The 21,070-nt window shown below is 39.5% G+C and overlaps 1 protein-coding gene and 1 long non-coding RNA gene across 4 annotated transcripts; one reads left to right on the forward strand and one right to left on the reverse strand.

Annotated features, from left to right (window-relative positions):
- The first annotated feature begins 5,023 nt into the window (after positions 1-5,023).
- Positions 5,024-10,645, forward strand: LOC125276022 (verrucotoxin subunit beta-like). Its single transcript, XM_048203455.1, has 4 exons — positions 5,024-5,123; positions 8,720-8,969; positions 9,092-10,197; positions 10,620-10,645. The coding sequence occupies exons 1-4, from the start codon at positions 5,024-5,026 to the stop codon at positions 10,643-10,645; spliced, it is 1,482 nt and encodes a 493-aa protein (XP_048059412.1).
- A 3,202-nt stretch (positions 10,646-13,847) lies between these two features.
- Positions 13,848-16,074, reverse strand: LOC125248857. Of its 3 annotated transcripts, XR_007180418.1 has the most exons (5): positions 15,706-16,074; positions 14,957-15,046; positions 14,712-14,864; positions 14,162-14,290; positions 13,848-14,046 (listed from the first exon to the last, which is right to left on the reverse strand). It is a non-coding gene; the product is annotated as an uncharacterized LOC125248857 (long non-coding RNA). The 3 variants fall into 3 exon arrangements; XR_007180419.1 differs by lacking the exon at positions 14,957-15,046; XR_007180417.1 differs by having other exon boundaries at positions 14,712-15,046.
- Positions 16,075-21,070: the final 4,996 nt, after the last annotated feature.

Genomic DNA, 21,070 nt, shown 5'->3' on the forward strand with positions numbered 1-21,070 from the left:
AATGGGAATTACATGGGAATCCTGGAACTGATCAGTGAATTCGACCCATTCTTGAAATCACACATACAGTTATATGGCAACGCTGGGGTAGGAACCCCCTCATATCTCTCATCAAAAACATGTGACGAATTTATCGAGCTAATGAGCAATAGAGTGCTTTCTGAAATCATTGCTGAAGTGAAAGTGACAAAGTACTTTTCCATTTGCATCGATTCAACTCCCGACATGACGCACATTGATCAGCTTACATTTATTATAAGGTATGTTTCACCCGAGGGCCTCGTAGAAGAGCGATTCTTAAAATTTCTCCCTATATCTAGCCACACAGGGAAGGCACTCTGTGATGCAGTGCTCACAGTTTTACATGAGATGGACATAGATATTAGTAACTGCCGTGGACAGTGCTATGATAATGCCGCAAACATGGCAGGAGTGTACAACGGGCTGCAAGCTCACATCAAAGACATTAATCCACTAGTAGAATGGGTGCCGTGCGCCGCGCACACGCTTAATCTGGCTGGAGTTAATAGCGTGAACTGCTGCACAGAGACCGCCGATTTTTTTAACTTCATTCAGACTTTGTTCAACTTCTGCTCGAAATCCACAGCTAGATGGAAGGTGGTAACTGCAGGATTGCAGCCTAATGAAAACCACCGCATTGAGACCCTAAAATCTCTCTCTGACACCAGGTGGGCTGCGCATGCACAGGCCACCAAGGCACTGTGCAGAAATTATGCCAATATTCAAGAGTCACTGATGAACATTGCAGAAGACAGCAAACAGAACCCGACAACACAAAATGATGCTTGGTCACTGCATAAAAAAATGAACAGACTTGAGACTGCTTTTCTTTGCACTATGTGGAATTATGTTCTCCAACGCTTTCATGGGACAAGTGTTGCACTTCAAGCTGTAGACCTGGACCTGTGCAATGCTGTTGATTTGGTGAGGTCACTGCGGGAATATATTGTTGGTTTGAGAGATGAATTTGATTTGTTTGAAGACCAAGCAAAAGCGATGTCTCCCACCGTTTCAGAAACATACAAACAAGACACACAAAGACAAAGAAAACGCAAGACTCACGTGGGTGAGTCTGCAACACCTGAGGTTCACTTATCAGGAAGAGAACGGTTCTCATCTGGTGTGTTTCTAGTTGTGATGGATAGGCTGCTGGCTGAACTTGATCGCCGTTTTCAGTCCTATAATGACCTCAACAGCACTTTTGGTTTCCTGAACAACATATCTACCCTCTCTGCAGAACATCTTCATAAAAAAGCAGCAGATCTACAGAAGAGATACCACACTGACCTGGAAAATGAATTTTGCGAAGAAATCATCCAGTTCAAAGAATTCATCTGCCATGATGAGCCATCATCTGCTAGGGAACTTCTTTTGTGCATTAAAAAAAGAAAACTACAGACCATCTTCCCAAACGTGGATGTTGCTCTCAGACTTTACCTGACATTACCAGTCACAAATGCAAGTGGGGAGCGCAGTTTCTCCAAACTGAAACTAGTAAAAAATAGACTAAGATCCACAATTGTCCAGCAGAAATTAAATAATCTCACTCTGATGTCAATTGAGAGTGACCTTCTACGTAAGGTGGATTTTACTGATTTGATCAAAGACTTTGCTGCAAAGAAATCCAGAAGATGCCACTTCTAAATAGTACTATGTTAATATCTTTAAAATGAGATGACATACATGAAGTCATAACCTGATTACCTTTCTCTCTCTTTCTCTACCTTGCCTGTTGTTGTTTTAAATGATCAGCCTCTGGATTCTGTTGTTGATGTCTTGCTTTCTTAAGATATGATAGTGTACTATTTTTATTTTATTTTATTGACTGTACATTTCTAATGTGTGTGCATAGTTTAGATTTTTCACTACAACACTTACGTACTGCACGCACACACACACAATTTATCTTGCACTTTGTTCAATGAGTTATTTTGCTATATTCTTGCAATTGAAAGCACTTCCTATATTAAAATTGCTATCTTATATTAGCCTACCACTAAATTTGAACAAAGTTAGGCATGTTCTATGAAGTTCTATTTATGTATTTTTGCTAGAGTACTAAATTACATCTAATGATCTTTAAAATGCCATGGTAATGAGAAAATGCTTATTTAATTTTGTTATATATTATTCTCTAAGATTGTAATTTATGTGATGTAGTAGACATACTGTAGGTCAAAGTCAGCCTAACACTGCCTATATGTATACTGGAGATGTATATAATCTATACAATATGTCAGTACTTACCAAGAACATTTTTTTTAAANAAAGATTTATACACTCATAGATTTAGCTATTTATATGTAATACAAATGATTTGTAATGATTGCAACCTTACAAGGTATTTGTTTGTTTTTCAATATGTTTTCCAGGTAAATAAGTGTTTTATTCTCATTCTGACCAAGATATTTGTGCATTGCAATAAACACCATGATCACTTTGAACTTTTTTAATCATTATTTATTTATTAGAAAAACTTTTTTAATCATTGATCATATAAATAAATTATAACGGTCTTTTTTTTTTAACATGTAACTCTGTATACTGTACTAGTCACCTTTTGAAAGTAGCTTTGCACTTCAAATAACGATTGGATCGATTATATTGTTACGCCACCAGATGGCGACAAATGACTTAAAAAACATTTGTCATTGAATCGTTCATTCAGGAGATTCGTTCAAAATGCTGATTCATCTATGAAACAAGTGTATTTGATTGAGGAATTGAATCATTCATTCAAACCTAAGTTTTTTTTAATAAATGATTCAGATTAATTAAACATTTTTATAGACTTCAGCAATAAACATAAATTATGTTATTTTGTTTAGTTGTTTGTTCAGAATCGTGATCTCTATTTTTATTCTCAGTTTATCCAGAATTGTGTAGCTCTAATACATAGCTTGTGTATGTATCATTTTGTTCTATTTAAAGTAATGTATAGAAGGTAGGGCCCGAAAGTGACTCAAGCCCAGGGGCCCCCACCACCCTAAGTCCTGCCCTGCTCTTTCACACTGGTTAGAAAAAAAACGCGGTGATCACGCCGGCGTGACCGCCGACCCGAGAGTGTTAAAAGCTTCGAGTAATGAACCGTTTTCACAACAATTTGATAAAAGCCTCAAACGCTTAAGAAAGCCTCGGTTTCCCATCACTACCAAGACAAGGAAAACCAGTATACTGGCTTAAAGTTGCAGTATAAGATAAAACGTACAGTGTTTTGCGAAGAGTGAGTGCATGAACCAGGCTTTTTATAGACATGGCTAACAAGCTAATGAGAAACAGCTGCTGATGATCAGTGCTGATACAGGGCAAAGCATAGCTGGGGAATGTAGTTTTTGTTCAGTCTGTGATATAGTGCTTCCCGGTGGCCTTTAAGGGCACTCCAACTGGTAAATTGTTGTATATATACATTTATTCATTTTTAGAATTTACCAAATTGTTACAGATATGAGACTATGTTTTTTGGAAATGCATCTGAAAAAATGGGGTTGTCTTATATTCAGGGTCTAGATTTTTACATGTCAATATTGGGTTAAACAGCTGATGAAAAAGGATGGTGTTTTATACAATTATCCTAAATTTGTTTATACTTTGAACTTTTTAGTCGATCCTGTCCAATATTGTTTGGTTTTACAGGCAATTCCCAAGGAAATTTTGAGGCTATTAGAATTAATAATCATTCTTTACAAACAGCTAAAGACTTTACTTCTTGTATTATGTTGCAGGGCAAGGATTTCACAAGTTCTGGATGTAATAATATTTTCTTGTGCTCCCTTCTTCAATCTAAAAGTATACTTGCTGTTACTACTCACTATCATTCTCTATTTAAAAAATGTCTTGATTGGAGTAACATTTGGATGACACCTCATAAGTATTGCATCACAAATAAAGTGAAAGAGGTTTCATATGAATTTTTTTTCATCCAGTTTACCCAGTAAGACACTTGTGGTACAGCGTTTTGAAGTGAACATGGAAGATATTTGTGGGTTTTGTAAAATTTAAAATTGTTAATCATTTATTTTGGGAGTGTCCAAAGACCCAAATGTTTTGGAAAGAACTTAATATTTACTTACCAAGAAAAGCTATGACTCTTTGAAGAAGTTGAAGTTATGCTAAGATGTTTTTCATTTGATGTTGATCAAAATCTTTTGTTAATATTTGATTTAATTATTATAATTGCCCGTTACTATATTCATGGTCAAATAGAATGAAAAAATGCCAAATTTCGAACAATTTAAAATTGATGTTAAATTATATTTAGAGACAATATCTAAAAGAAAAAAAAAAACTTAAAAGCAATGAAAACAATACAGTTGTTTAATAGAAATGAAAAATGCCTTTTTTTCCCCTTGTTTTCTCTTCTCTCTTTTTGTTTTACCCCTGACATGTATGGTTATATGTACTCTTGTATGTAAACTATGTTTTGTTCTTGTTAAAATTCAATAAAAGAAATAAATAAATAAAAACTTTTACACATCAACAATACACCCGCAACACAATAGAGAGTGCCAAATATGTGTAAAATGACCCCGCTAAATGCAGTGGATTCATCAAACTGTCATTAGGCAGCGGAGAAATACAGTGTGTCAGAGTGTAATGTTAGATGGCGAGCACAAAAACACAAACTTAAAAATGTTAGTGTCCTAACCAAAAAAAAAAAAAAAAAAAAAAAGAAATGAGGGGCTGCCCATAACCAGAGCCACAACTCTATCATTTTAAAAATATATATTAATACATTTTTAAATTAGTATTAACCAAGATTACAGAACCATGCTGTGAAAAGTATTAAAATATAATTTTAACAAATGTAGTTAACTAATGTAACCTTATTGTTGAGTTTTCAGTTAATTGTATATATATATATATATATATATATATATATATATATAATGATAAATTACACTTCGACTGTAACAGAAACACTCAAACTTTATACAATAAATAGTCAACTTAAGTTAACAAAAGATCAATTCACTCATATTTTTTTTTTCTTCTTTTTTTTAGTATGGAGTCAGTGGGAGTGAATGTGATCAAAACAGTGGCTCTTGGGAGACCCTTCCAGCTCGGCATGCTGTATGACTGCAGAAAGGACGCCTTCATACCAGGTACCAACATATAACATTATCACAGATTAATAATAATAATAATGTGATAAAAAAAAACAAAAAAACTGAGAAATATTAATTACTATTAATTTGCATATTAATTTACTCACCCCCATGTCATCCAAGATGTTCATGTCTTTCTTTCTTCAGTCAAAAAGAAATGAAGGTTTTTGATGAAAACATTCCAGGATTATTCTCCTTATAGTGGACTTCAATGGCCTCCAAACGGTTGAAGGTCAAAATTACAGTTTCAGTGCAGCTTCAAAACGTTCTATGAGGAATAAGGGTCTTATCTAAAGAAACCATTGCTCATTTTCTAAAAAACAATAAAATTATACACGTTTTAACCACAAATCATCGTCTTGCATTAGCTCTCTTCTTCTTCTTCTCTATTAGAATTACAGCAGTGTAGACACTGCTAAGTGTATTACTGCCCTCTAATCCATACTTACACTAGCTTATTGTATATGAGAATTTAGTTCTTACTTTGACCTGTGGAGGGGAGTAATACACTTAGCAGCATCTACACTGCCTTAATTCTAATAGAGAAGAAGAAGAAGAAGAGAGCTAATGCTAGACGATGGCTGCGTCCGATTTTTAGAAAATGAGTGATGGTTTCTCTAGATAAGACCCTTATTCCTCATCTGGTATCGTTTAAAACTCTTTGAAGCTGCACTGAAACTGTAATTTTGACCTTCAACCGCTTGGAGAGGCCATTGAAGTCCACTATAAGGAGAATAATCCTGGAATGTTTTTATCAAAAACCTTCATTTATTTTCGACTGAAGAAAAAAAAAGACATGAACATCTTGGATGAAAAAATACATCTAAACATAAACATCTAAAAAGTAAATTATCAGGAAATTTTAATTTGAAAGTAAACTAATCCTTTAACCTGACCTAGACTAGCAGTACAGTATGCCCCGGGTTACTTCACTGTAAACCTGTTCCCTGAAAAGGCGGGAATGAGAAGCTGCGCTAGATCAGCGCTATGGGAACGTCTTTAGTCATGACCAGCTGTGAATATATGTGTAAAACAACGTCAATGAAATTGACCTATATTTATAGCCTTGCGTGACGTCATTGGAATGCGTCGTAGCGAGGCTATAATTAGATGTGCCACCTGTGCATCAGCAGATATTTTGTCTGAAGAGCAGTCCAGGGACATCTCAGTGCGGCAAAGAAGCGCAGCTTCTCGTTCCCGCCTTTTCAGGGAAGAGGGTTACAGTGAAGTAACCCGGGGCGTTCCCTTTCAAAGGCTACACTCTAAGCTGCGCTTTATTCAGCGCTATGGGAACGAGAATACCCACGCCACCGCACTGTGTGTCCGGGCCCCCTGGCTGTGAAGTGTGTCACAAGCACAGAGAGTCTCAGACACTAGCTTGTGATGTTGACTCAAGGACATGAGAGCCCGGAGTAACATGAACATCCAAACTATAAAACCTTATGAATGTGTGCGGAGAGGACCATCCTGCCGCATCACAGACATGTTGCAAGGAAGCGCCCCCTGCCAAAGCTCTAGAAGAGGCAACTCCCCTGGTGGAATGAGCCCTGATACCCACTGGCGAAGTGTGACCACGCGCCTCATGGGAAAGGGCAATAGCATCTCTCACCCAATGTGACATGGTCTGTTTCGTGGCGGCCGCACCCCTGCCATGGCTGCCATAACAAACAAACAGTTGCTCAGACTTACACCACTGGCTGGTGGGGTGGACATAAGTCTGAAGAGCACGGACTGGACACAGTCTGTGAAGTCTCTCCTGATCCGGCATCGTGAACGGCGGTGGGCAGAAGGCTCCAAGAATGATAGGATGCAAGGTCGAGAAAGGTACCTTCGGCAGATAGTCAGGATGAGGATGCAAAATAGCTTTCACCATTCCTGGGGCAAAGTCTAAGCCGGATGGCACAATGGACAGAGCCTGCAAATCCCCAATTCTTCTCAGAGAAGTTATAGCCACAAGAAAAAACATTTTCAGAGATAACAGCTTGTCAGAAACTGACTCTAACGGTTCAAAGGGGGTCTCAACCAGGCCCTCTAGGACTATTGCTAGGTCCCATGAAGGGATCCTGGTTCTAGAAGGAGACTTAAGCCACCTAGCTCCTCGAACGAAGCGAGAGAGCAGGACATGCTTGCCCAAATGCACCCCGTCAATTAGAGCGTGGCAAGCCGAGAGAGCGGCCACATAAACCCTGAGAGTGGCGGGGCATGTGCCTGTTGATAATTTTCCCTGCAGAAAATCCAGAACTGTAGCAATCTGGCAGTTAACTGGATCTACATTGTGTGCAGTACACCATCTTTCAAAGACACCCCATTTGTTGGCATAACTTGATCTAGTGGAGGGAGCCCTAGCATTTAATGGTCTCAATAACATCAGGTGAAAGCCTTGTGTTCCTCAGTTGGTTCCCCTCACGGGCCAAACATGAAGGTTTCTACACCTCCGTCAGGGGATGAAATATTGTCCCCTGCACCTGAGACAGAAGGTCTCTCCCCTTCGGTATTGCCAACCGTGAGCCGTCGAGGAGAGATATTATCTCCGAGAACCATATTCACCAAACCAAACCATATTCATAGAACCAAACTCATATTACATTACACTTAATTGTCCTCTGCCCGAGCCGAAGAAGCGCCGAGGCACACTTCGGTCTCATGAAGGACATCACGATCCAGAGAGAGAGAGAGAGAGAGAGCAATAAAGTATGGACCCGTCTCTCGCTCCTCAGCCAGATCACCATGCGAGCCCCATGATCACATTGTGGGTGCTGCCCCTTTGAAATAAGCAAAGCGAACACGAAGCACTTCAACTGTGAACATTCACAATGCTCGCACTCACCCTGTTACAACGCAAGGGCAGCGTGCTCTTCCCCAAACAAACAAAACAATACTGGTGTGTGTCTGATTCGGAGATGGAACGGGAACATGGAGACACACACCGTTTGCTTTGTTCAGAGATGACTTTCTCTCAAATATATAATATATATCATATATGTGTGTTCACTTTTCACTTGTCAGACAGAGTTGAAAAAGGAACAAAGGGAGAGAAAGTTCTACGTACTGCCTGTCAAATCTAACTCCTAACAAAGCGATGAAGGAAGAAAAGAGTTTGAGCAGAGCTGCTTCACACACACACTTCACAGTATGGTCTCTGAAGACAAAAGACCTGCTGATGCACAGGTGGATCATCTAATTATAGCCTCGCTACGACGCATTCCAATGACGTCACGCAAGGCTATAAATATAGGTCAATTTCATTGATGTTGTTTTACACATATATTATGTTTTACAGCTGGTCACGACTAAAGATGTTCCCATAGATAAAGTGCAGCTTGGAGTGAACCCTTTGAAAGGGAACTGTACTTAGCAGAGACTGAGTGCTAAGAGACTAAGTGCTGCCCTCTGGTGTCTGGTAGAGTATATAAAAGCAATTGTACTGAGCATGTGTCAAACTCATCCATGGTTATGTACACACTGAAAGCTCTGGAGACATGGAGCGAAACACAGAAAATGATGTATACCCTTTCTTTGTTTTACTGATGCTGTAATTTTACTAATTAATTCACTGTTGAGAGTTAAAACACTTTTTTTTTTTTTTTTTTCAGGGATCAGACTTTGGGATAAAGAACAGCTGAAGCAAAATACAAGCACTAGTACACAGATTAACACAGGATTCAATATCACAGCTTCAGACTCTATTCAGGACAAATCTAAATTAATGAATGTTGACGGTGGACTCAAACTGAGTCTTTTAGGTGATCTCATCCAAGTTAGTGGAGCAGCGAAATATCTCACAGACACCAAGACGTCTTTCCTACAGCAGAGACTGACACTGCATTATCATTCAACCAGCAGGTTTGATGAACTGACCGTGAATCAGTTGCCTCCTGAAAATCTTCCGACGATGATAACGATATCGCCACACATGTAGTGACGGCAATACTGTATGGAGCAGACGCCTGCTTTGTGTTTGACAGAGAAGTTTCATCTGATGAGGACAAAACCAAAGTAGAAGGAGAAGTAAGACTGGTCCTTGAGAAACTGCAGGGCATCATTGCAGTAGATGCGAACGTTGATTTCAGCATGAATGACAATCAGAAATCTGCAGTCAGCAACTTCACTTGTACATTTTATGGCGACTTCCAGTTACCGTCTAACCCGACCTCTTTTGAAGATGCAATGAAGGTTTTTGCTGATCTTCCAAAACTGATGAAAGAAAATCAAAAACTCCTGGGAGAGAAGGAAGACCTTGGGGTTCCTCTGAGAGTTTGGCTTTATCCTCTGGATAAACTTCACTCAAGAGCTTCAAAACTTCAGAAAAACATCAGCATGGATCTAATCATGAAGATTGAATCAGTGATTGAGAGTTTAAATACTGCTGAGATGAAATGCAGTGACCTTCTGAAAGACTCTCCTGCTCTGATGTTTGCTGCATTTCATGATAAAATACTGGAAATGAAGGAGAACTGCTACACATATAAGTTGAGGCTCATGAGTAAACTTGGCTCTTTGCTGCCAAACATCCGTGGGAATGTGATAAAGGAAACTGCGCTGAATGAACTTCTAAAAGAGCATGATGAATCTCCATTCAGAGGAAGTGACCTCACAGAATGGCTGAAAGAGAGAGAAAGAGAGTCTGAGATCATTAAAACAGTCCTCAGACAGCTGAAGGATGCTGGTGCACAGGTAGAAGTCAACATAGATGCCATCTTGATGGATCTGGAGATTGGAAATCTGGTCAGTTACACGTTCACATCATTGAACTGCTCAGACAGGCTCCTTCTTAAACAAAAGGCCAATCTGAATCCTTCAACAAAAGAAGAAACTGATGAGAAACATCCTGATTTCAAGCAGAAGTCTTGGCTCAGTACTGAAATTAAGAAGACTATGAGGAGAAACTTGATGATTTTTAAGAATTTGATAGATTCAAAAGACCGTGAACCAGCCAAGTTTATTGTGTCATCAAAGGAAATGGTGAATAATCCTGGTTCCTGCATTCTTCTGTATGAAAGTGAATGTGGTGAAGGTGTTTGCTTTACTCCTCCATCCAAACCAGCCTATCCAGTCATTGAAGAGGTCAAAGGTGAGAGTGTGGTTCTCAAGGTTCCTCCATCATGTCCTGCTACAGTGGAGCTCAGATTACTGTATAAACCGAAGCAGGACAAAGTCATATTATTTTATTTATTATAAGTTGCAGTACTTTTATTTTGAAGGCTTGCTTCAAGTTTATGCGCAAATGCTGACTTCACGTCAGATTCTCAGCTCCTGCAAGCAAGCGGCAAGCACGGACATTTTGTATGCTCCAAAAAAGTTTTATTCCCTACAAAAAGAACTTGAACACTCTCAAGGAAAATTAAAAGATTATTTCCCTTTCGTTCAGCATGCAGCCAACGAGGTATTTTGTTTATTTGTCTGCTTTTTGTGTCTATAAAATGTCATCATATCTGTTGCGCACATTTTCATTTTCAAGCCAATTTGATTTTTACATTGTCATTTGTTATTTAGTTTTCACGGTGGAATTGAAGAATTGAAGCCTTCAATTAAACCAGTTAAAAGAGAACCACTTGTGTCTGCGTATGCTTGGAGGGAGATACACTTAAAATTAAATGTATTTTAACTGAATATGAATTCAAATTAATTTTTAGATCTGTTAAACTTTTGCTTGCAATTAAATAGGTTTAATCAACTTAGAACAACAATGATATTATAAGTATTATACAGATATGTAAAGTATAGCACTGTTGCATTAAGTATCACAAATACAGCACTCCGTAAAAAAAAAAAAAAAAAAAACATTTTGTCAAATATTATGTAGAAAACTAACACTATAAAGTCATAATTAAGTAAAAATTAAGTGCATTTTTAAAAAGTGCTCTTAAGCATGTTTAGAAATATTGTCATGAAAGTGTACTGTCTTTAAGTACAACTTAAGTCATTATTACATAAGTGCATTTTTAAGTGCATTTTTAAAAAAGTGTTAATAAATATTGTCATTTAAGTGTACTTTCCTTAAGTACAACTTAATTTGTCATTATTACAAAGGGCATTTTTAAAAAGTGCACTCAAGTGTGTTAATAAACATTGTCATTAAAGTGTACTTTCTTTAAGTACAACTTAATTTGACATTATTACAAAGGGCATTTTTAAAAAGTACACTTAAGCGTGTTAATAAATATTGTCATTAAAGTGTACTTTCTTTAAGTACAACTTAATTTGACATTATTACGAAGTGCATTTTTAAAAAGTGCACTTAAGCATGATAATAAATATTGTCATTAAAGTATATTCTATTTAAGTACACTTAAGTGGCCTTTAAATTTAATTATATTGTATTATCTGCAAGTGCACTTTTTAAAAAGTATACTTTAAGATTTGAAGTACACACAAAGTACACTTTCAATACAATTAAGTGCACTTCTTTTTCACAAGGGAAATCAGATACAGTTCATGAACCCTTTGCACTAAAAGCATAAGTAAGGTCTCATTTGAAAGCAGACACTTTACAGTTCATTGTAAAGTCATAATTAATTATTGTCACAATGAAGAAAATAGTTAAAAATAGCTTAAAATTTTTGAAAAGTTATTAGAATTTTGTTTTAATGAAATATCTTTATTCTCATAAAGTATACTATAAATATACTCTCTAATTATTCTTTTCTTTTGTCTATATTATAATTAGACTGACAATGTCCTATTCAAGATTTAATCCCTCATTTCTTTCACCAAACTTCTCAATTCACCTTCTTTGAAACTGTATCTAATGCCCTTCTTGAAAAAAAGAAAACAAAAATCAGTGAGCTGTACAATTCAATATTATTTATTTGCATTAGCTCAGAACAGGTGCATCTCTGGGCTCGTTAGCATGTTAGCTTAGCACACCAACAAAACACGACATTTTATAAGATTAAAACCATGTAACCATAGTAATGACCTGAAATGACTTGCATATTAATGAGGCATTTCAGTCAGGTAGGCTGTGAAAAAAAAACCTTCTGTGATGTCTCAAGCTCATCATGGTATATGAAACATACAGAAAAATATTATTACAATATAAAATAATGGTTTTATATTATACTTTAAAATATTATGTATTTCTGTGATGCAAAGAGTCTGAATATAGGCTTTTAGTTTAAAAGCATGCACATTTGGAGAAATATTGGATTCTCATATATTTATGTCAATTTTCTATACAGAGGAATAATATTTATTTAATATTCATTAGCATCACAATGAGCACTGGTGTTTTCAATTCATACTGCAGCCGGAGGGCGCTCTCTGTGCATTTTTAGTCCACAAATTCATCTAAAGAAGAAGAGGCTATTCCATGAATGGTGTTTACAATTCATACTGCAGCTGGAGGGCGCTAAAGAAACAAAAACTCATCTAAAATTAATCTATAGAAGAAAAGAAAACAGGAACTAACTGCGGCTGCGTCCGAAACCGCCTACTCAATGAGTAGGTACTTAATTTCAATAAGTACTTACTTAACGAGCGCCAAAAGAGTAGGTACTTAACAGCCAAATCTCGTTGAGTATGCGAGATCCGAAAATAATCCGCCATGTTGACGTCATCATGTGACCTACGACGTTATCACAAGTGCAACAACTTAAAAGATATGAATTACAGGTTTAATTCTTCTACCTGTTAATATCTTGATATTGATAAACTGCTTATTTTGTGGTCTTGTTGAAGAAACAGCTGCCAGTAATTTTGTAATTGTAGTAGGCTACAACTAATATATTTTGGGTTCATTTAAAGTTCTTATATTTTTATAATGTGAGTTTATTTTTTGTTACAAATACCCAAATTCGTGTGAATATTAATTTCTTTATTTTATATGCAAAAATGTCCATCCACAAGCATAAATCAAAATTTTTCCCCTTTTTCTTGTTGAATTAGCTCGTTTCATCCCTCAGGCTTACAAATAATAAATAAATACTTTTATGCATTATGTATTCAAAATATTTAACCTTGTCATCATGCTTTGTGTGTATATAATTTCAAATGATGATGTATACAAAACACATTTTTATGTTTTTTTTTTTTCATTATTATTGTTCATTGTTAAAGATACAACTGGTATTTTCCCTGATCTTGTATGTTATTATAGGTCCTGCAATAAAATAAAGATAAGTGACAGGTGCACTAACACCTCACAGCACCAGTAACTCCACAACCCTACCTAGTGCAGTTTTCCTCAGTGTTAGCAATGTCTGAAGCCAAAGAAGACATCAGCAGCTGCTCGAAGATCTCGCCTTTGAAGAAGACTGTTTATTTTATACTCAAAAAATTTAAGTAAAATCTACTTGAAATTAAGATTACCTCAGAATGAATTGCTTTGCTAGCACACCCCAACATTAACCATAAACCAAAACTTATTTATATTACTTTTTATATTACTTCTTTAGTAAAACAAGCAAAATGTAATGTTTTGTTATATGACAGCTGTGCATGAACACACACTAGACAAATACAGCTGATGTGAATACATCTCCATTTACAGTCAATGAAAGCATTAAGTAATAAAATATATACATTTACTGATAATAGCATAATTAATAAGTAAAGAATTACTAAAAGTAATAATGACAATAATTAAATAAATGCATGTACAAGTCAACAACACACGAAACAAAGCTTTATTCAAATGTATTGCTCTAACAATTACGTATTTACAGTCCTGCTGTCATCTCACACAGCTGTGCCGATTCTGCAGCTTTATTCTGATGAAGCAGCTGATGAACAACTTCATCATCATGTCCCTCACTGCTGCTCTTCTCAATGGGGACATCGTTGATCCAGAGGATGAGGAAGACCATGGTGATGATCCTCTGAACCCCACAAGCTTGAAGCAAGAGTGGGAGAAGATGTGCGGGACAATCTGGCTCTGCTGTGTCTGCTGCAAACATTCATGTGCTCTCCATCAGCATGACTGAATAAACAGATTAAAACATTTTACAATTCATTCATGTCAGCATTCAGTTTCTTGCCATACTTCATTTCATATTTTTACAATTACATGATCATTTCTGTCGTAGCTTCATGACTTTTGTGGTGTGGTGGCCTAAACCACTGAGCTGGTCAGCAGAAGGTTGCTGGTTTGATCTCTGCAGCGTCTCCACCAGTGTGTGCTTGATCCAGACACTTTACTCCAGGTTGCTCCAACGGGATCATCCCTGTAATAAGAGCACTGTTAGTCACTTTAGATATCAGCATCTGCCAAATGTAAATTAGATTTTTTTTAAATCCTTTTTTGTTAGTGTTTCGAGCACAAACGCTATTTGAGGGCATAAAGGGTTAGTTCACCCAAACAAATAAATTCAGTCATTATTCACTTGCCTTCACGCTGTTCAATCCCTGTGTTCATTTTTTTTTTTTTTTTTTTCTGAACACAAAAGTTGATTTTGATCAAGTTTGTCCAGCTAGTTTCTACAATATCAGTCAATGGAGCCTGACGTCCAGAAGCTTCATGACATTATTTGATGATGCTTTTGAAGCTTCAGTGTATGAACTGAAACCAGCAGAACAAACTTGACCCAAAATCACATCCTCACTGTTTGGTCTTTGTCTAGATGCTCTCGCTGGCTGTGGACTCACTGAGGATGAAGAAATCACATCAACATCAGGTCAGATGAGGCAGTAAGGGCAGGAGGAGTGATGGAGAGTCTCATCCATGACACTGAACCATTCCCAGGATCTGCTGTGTCTCTCCATCCTCAGTGCTCACACCCATCTGAGGACATTCACATCCTACAAAAATACACAATCATAATACAAAAGCAGTCATTTTAGCAGCACAATGTCATCTGATTTCTGTATTAGAAGTAACAAAATTATCTTACTTTATATTTTTGTTTCAGGTTTTCCTTTTTTTTTTCTTTCACAAATGGCACTGTCATCTTTCCTTGCAGGTCCTGCTCCAACACAAAGCTCTGCAACAAATGAATCAAGAATCAGAAAAGTGCTGTAATAACTCTGTTTGAAATTACAATAATTAAAATAAACTACAACTTAAGATTTAAATAGACTTTGTATTAATTTCTGTCCCTGTAACATCAGACAAGATTCAAGTTTCCTCTGAGATTTATGTGCTCAAATCTACAAATCCTTAAATTTTGAGGTAGTTGAAGATTTGTTTTAACTCACTTTTTATCCAACACAAATGTTCCTTGTTTTATTAAAAGTACTAACAGACAAATAAAATAGATAACTTATGTCTGTCTAGTTAAGTGTACATTTGTTTATTTACATTACTTGCATTCATGTAATGTAAACAGTGTAGACAACAGTGAATTCTACATAATAGCACACACACACATCACTCATGGAACATAATCCATCATGCATAAGTCATAATACTTTATATATTCTTATTATTTTCCTGTCAGATGTTAAATAAACATTTAGTAAGCATCTTTAAGATGTATCCTCTTCGGAGAATTAAGTTATGTGTGTTTACTAGAGCTCCCTGTTATCTATACAAATTAAAACATGTTTTTACAGTAAAATCACAACTATACTGCATCTTTACACATTCAGCAGTTTACTCTACAGTAGCTCAACAAATGTGTTTTTGGTTTTCAGTACTCACATTTGACAGCATCCGCGTCGCTTTTCTCCTCCGTGTTTGATATGACGTATCCTCTCCCGTGGCCTCCTGGGATAGAAAAGTATCCATCGAGGAACACTTCAGAATCTGGGCGGAAGCAGTAGGCCATCCGGGAACTTCTCGACTACTTATTTATGATTACTTTGGTTTCTGGCATACTTATTCGCTCGCCTACTGCTTTCCCCCTATTATATAGTAGGTAAGTAGGCGGTTTCGGACGCACTTTAAGAAGGCGCACGGCCGAATCTCGCGAGAATTAGTACGTCACCCAGGTAATTTTCGCCTACTCTTTTTGCTTCTGACATACTTATTCGCTCGCCTACTGCTTTTCCCCTACTAAATAGTAGAGAAGTAGGCAGTTTCGGACGCAGCCTGCATGTCTTCCAGAGGTTGCTAACCATGGCGTTTACATCCAGATAAACACTGGGCAATAAATACACGATTGAGACGATGTATGCATGTGTTGCCACTGAATTTGCCTCTGAATAGCGCTCACTCCGTGGGCGTGGCTGCATTAGTGGGTAATGAGCTGAATCACCGACTTCTGACATGGCTCTCTTTTCATACAGATTACATAAACACATAATGTTTGTTTTACCTGACATTTCAACGTTTTGTTAGACATAAGTATGATTTTTTTGTGATTAGTATTCACTAAGTTACAGTTCATTTTCTGAGAACTATCAGATTGGAGTTCGTTCAGAGGGAAATGACAGATCACGCATCATGTTTATTTTCTTTATTTTACAAAAAGCACAGCATTTTCTTTTTACTCTGATTGTACACAAATAAAAGGAGATATTCCACAGATTAAAATGGTGTAGAACTCTTAATTGTAGGTGCAACATTGACGGAGTATTTTGAGTCTCTTTCACACTGATAAGAAAAAAAACACGGTGATCAGTGTTAAATAACCTTTTGTGATGTGATGTGGCTTCAGATCAAAAATCAGACAGAAAATATATCATTTTAGGCTATTCTGCACAATGAGAAAAGCTATCTCGATTAGCATTGCAATATAAATATAATCTACTATTATGAATACCTGACATGTCGTGAAGAACGCCCCGGGGTTACTTCACTGTAACCCTGTTCCCTGAAAAGGCGGGAACGAGAAGCTGCGCTTCATTGCCGCACTGAGATGTCCCTGGACTGCTCTTCAGACAAAATATCTGCTGATGTACAGGTGGCACATCTAATTATAGCCTCGCTACGACGCATTCCAATGACGTCACGCAAGGCTATAAATATAGGTCAAGTTTATTGATGTTGTTTTACACATATATTCACAGCTGGTCACGACTAAAGACGTTCCCACAGCGCTGAATAAAGCGCAGCTTCTCGTTCCCGCCTTTTCAGGGAACAGGGTTACAGTGAAATAACCCAGGGCGTTCCCTTTCAAAGGCTACATTTGGGCTTTATTCAGTGCTGTGGGAACGAAAATACCCACGCCGCCGCACTGTGTGCCCAGAACCCCTGGCTGTGAAGTGTGTCACAAGCACAGAGAGTCTTAGACACTAGCTTGTGATGTCGACTCAATGACATGAGAGCCCGGAGTAACATGAACATTCAAACTATAAAACCTTATGAATGTGTGCGGAGAGGACCAACCTGCCGCATCACAAACATTTTGTAAGGGGGCGCCCCCTGCTATAGCTCTAGAAGAGGCAACCCCCCTGGTGGAATGAGCCCTAATGCCCGTTGGCAAAGTTTGACCACGCGCCTCATAAGCAAGGGCAATAGCATCTCTCACCCAATGTGACATGGTCTGTTTCGTGGCGGCCGCACCCCTGTTATGGCCGCCATGACAAACAAACAGTTGCTCTGACTTACGCCACTGGCTGGTGCGGTGGACATAAGTCTGAAGAGCACGGACTGGACACAGTCTGTAAAGTCTCTCCTGATCCGGCGTTGTGAACGGCAGAGGGCAGAAGGCTTAAAGAGCGACCGGATGCAAGTTCGAAAAAGGAACCTTAGGCAGATAGACAGGATGAGGATGCAAAATAGCTTTCACCATACCTGGGGCAAAGTCTAAGCAGGATGGCACAATGGACAGAGCCTGCAAATCCCCGATTCTTTTGAGAGAAGTTATAGCCATAAGAAAAAACATTTTCAGAGTTAACAGCTTGTCAGAAACTGACTCTAACGGTTCAAAGGGGGTCTCAACCAGACCCTCTAGGACTATTGTTAGGTCCCATGAAGGGATCCTGGTTTTAGAAGGGGGCCTAAGCCGCCTAGCTCCTCGAACGAAGCGAGAGAGCAGGACATGCTTGCCCAATGGTACCCCGTCAATCGGAGCATGGCAAGCGGCCACATAAACCCTGAGAGTGGCGGGGCATGTACCTGTCGATAACTTTTCCTGCAGGAAGTCCAGAACTGTAGCAATTTGGCAGTTTACTGGATCTGCATTATGTGCAGTACACCATCTTTCAAAGACACCCCATTTATTGGTATAACTTGCTCTAGTAGAGGGAGCTCTAACATTTAAAATAGTCTCGATAACTTCAGGTGAAAGTCCTGTGTCCCTCAGTTGGTTCCCCTCAGGGGCCAAATATGAAGATTCCACATCTCCGGCCAGGGATGAAATATTGTCCCCTGCGCCTGAGACAGAAGGTCCCTCCTGCTCGGTATTGCCCAAGGCGAGCCGTCGAGGAGAGATATTATCTCCGAGAACCATATTCTGTTCGGTCAATGCGGCGCTATCAGTAAGAGGCAAGTCCCTTGTTGGCAAACTCTGGCTAGAACTCCCGGGAGCAGAGCAACTGGAGGAAAGTCATACAGGCGCATCGAAGGCCATGTATGCGCCATCGCATCCAGACCTAGGGGGGCTGGGTGACTCAGAGAGAAGTAAAGGGGACATTGCACTGTCTGATGGGAGGCGAAGAGGTCCACCTCCGCCTCATAGTATCTCAGCCATATCTGTTTCACTACGTCGGGGAGAAGTTTCCATTCCCCGCTCGGTAGTTTCTGTCTGGACAGTAAATCTGCTCCCACATTCTGGTCCCCAGGAATATACACTGCCCTCAGTGACAGGAATTTGCCCTGGGCCCAGAGAAAGATCTGTCGTGCTATCCTGTTGAGATGGCGCGAACGCACACCTCCCTGGCGATTTATATAAGAGACTGCTGTTGTGTTGTCCATCCGCACTAGGACATGACAGCCCCTCAGCTGCTGGAGGAAGTATTTCAGGGCCAGAAATACAGCCATCAATTCTAGGCAGTTGATGTGCCAGACGAGCTGGGGCCATCAGCTCGTCTGGCACATCAACTGCCTAGAATTGATCCCATTCCCCTTGGGCTGGACGGCCACTTAAGACCGATCCCCAGCCAGTCAGGGAGGCGTCCGTCGTTAGCAACCTGCGACGACATGGCGCCCCTAGAGTGGGACCCAAGGTGAGGAACCGGGGTCTGAGCCACACAGACAGGGTACGAAGCCCGCGGTGCGTAACCCTTATTTGCCTCAGGGGTTTGGCCCTTGGATGAAACCCCCTGGCTTTGAGCCACAACTGAAACGGTCTCATATGCAGCAGGCCCATAGGAATGACCGAGGACGCTGATGCCATGAGACCTAACATTCTCTGAAACTGTAGAACAGTACAATCTTGGCCTAGCCTGACATTTTTCAGGGTGTGTAGAATGGTCTCGACTCGAGCGGGAGACAACTGTGCCCGCAAATGGCCCCTAAATATGTCCAACCCAGAGAACGATTTTCTTCTCGTTGAGTCTAAACCCTAGAGAAACTAGATGAGCTAAAACGACATCTCTGTGTTTTAATGCCATCGACATCTCTGTGTTTTAATGCCATCTCTCTGCCAAGAAACAAGATGGCGCCGCGCATGGCAGCCACAGTGCTTAGCTCTTCAGTGTTTGTTCTGTTTTTGTTAGTTTTTCCTGTTTTCTGTTTTTCAAACACCATCAGTTTTACCAGGGATGAACTGCTGAACATTCGGCAGTACACACCACAAAATCTTTTACCGGATTTCGATTATTCAGACGTTTTGTTGAATGTTGTAGTCGGCGGAGCGGCAGCGCTGTTTAGACGCTTCAGGACACGCAGACGGGGAAAGCGTGCCGGCGCCCTCGTGAAGCTCAGACAGCGCGGATTAAGAACGCCGCTGCCTAGCATCCATCTGGCGAATCTCCGCTCTCTGCCCAACAAAACGGACGAACTCCTTCTGCTCTCCCGGACAAATAAAGATTTCTCGAACTCGGCTGCTCTGTGCTTCACGGAAACCTGGCTGAACGACGCCATTCCGGACAGCGTGTTAAGTCTGCCGGGCTTTCAGCTGTTTAGATCAGATCGCGACGCAGAATCAACGGGGAAATCGCGCGGCGGCGGGACGTGCTTTTACATCAACGAAAGGTGGTGTTCAGATGTAACGGTGCTAAAGAAGATGTGCTGTCCAGATCTTGAAACACTCTTCATTAACTGCAAACCGTTCTATTCGCCGCGGGAGTTTTGCTCGTTCATTCTGGTGAGCGTCTACATTCCTCCGCAAGCGCACGTGAGCTCGGCTTTACAGATACTCGCTGATATGATCACAGAGAGCGAGCAACAACACCCGGACTCTGTTCTTATCATTCTCGGGGACTTTAATAAAGCGGTTCTCTCACGTGAACTTCCAAAATACAGACAGCATGTTACTTGTCCCACCAGAGACAGTAATACACTGGATCACTGTTACACAGCAATAAAGGATGCATATCACTCTGTCCCACGGGCAGCTTTGGGGCTCTCTGATCACTGTTTAGTTCATCTCATACCAACCTACAGGCAGAAACTGAAATCAGCTAAACCTGTAGCAAAGACTGTAAAGAGATGGACCACCGAAACAGAGCGGGCTTTACAAGCCTGTTTCGAATGGACTGATTGGAGTGTTTTTGAAGCTGCTGCCACCGATCTGGACGAGCTCACAGAGACTGTTACATCATATATCAGTTTCTGTGAGGATCTGTGCATTCCTACAAAGACTCATTTATCTTACAACAACGACAAACCCTGGTTCACTGCAAAACTCAGCCAGCTCCGTCAGGCCAAAGAAGATGCTCGCAGAAAAGGGGACAGAGTCTTGTACAAACAGGCCAAATACACACTGGAAAAGGAGATCAGAGTGGCAAAGAGGAATTATTCTGATAAACTTCGGAATCAGTTCTCTTCTAATGACACAGCTTCAGTGTGGAAAGGTCTGAAAGTTATCACCAACTACAAGACACCATCCCCCAGCTCTGTGGAGAATCAACAACTGGCAGACGATCTGAATGGGTTTTATTGCAGGTTTGAAAAATCACCATTCACACCTCCATCAACCCCCCTCTCCCCCACACCTGCAATTCAGTTCAGTGAAGAT

This window comes from Megalobrama amblycephala, linkage group LG1 (genome assembly GCF_018812025.1).
Source record: "Megalobrama amblycephala isolate DHTTF-2021 linkage group LG1, ASM1881202v1, whole genome shotgun sequence".
NCBI classification, from domain to species: Eukaryota; Metazoa; Chordata; class Actinopteri; order Cypriniformes; family Xenocyprididae; genus Megalobrama; species Megalobrama amblycephala.

Bases quoted from the DNA above. Each gene is read 5' to 3' on its own strand.
- LOC125276022 (XM_048203455.1), top strand. From the start codon at position 5,024: ATGGAGTCAGTGGGAGTGAATGTGATCAAAACAGTGGCTCTTGGGAGA. The intron at 8,970-9,091 runs GTTTGATGAACT...TGTGTTTGACAG, and splicing joins CATTATCATTCAACCAGCAG to AGAAGTTTCATCTGATGAGG. The intron at 10,198-10,619 runs GTGAGAGTGTGG...TTTGTTATTTAG, and splicing joins AGTCATTGAAGAGGTCAAAG to TTTTCACGGTGGAATTGAAG.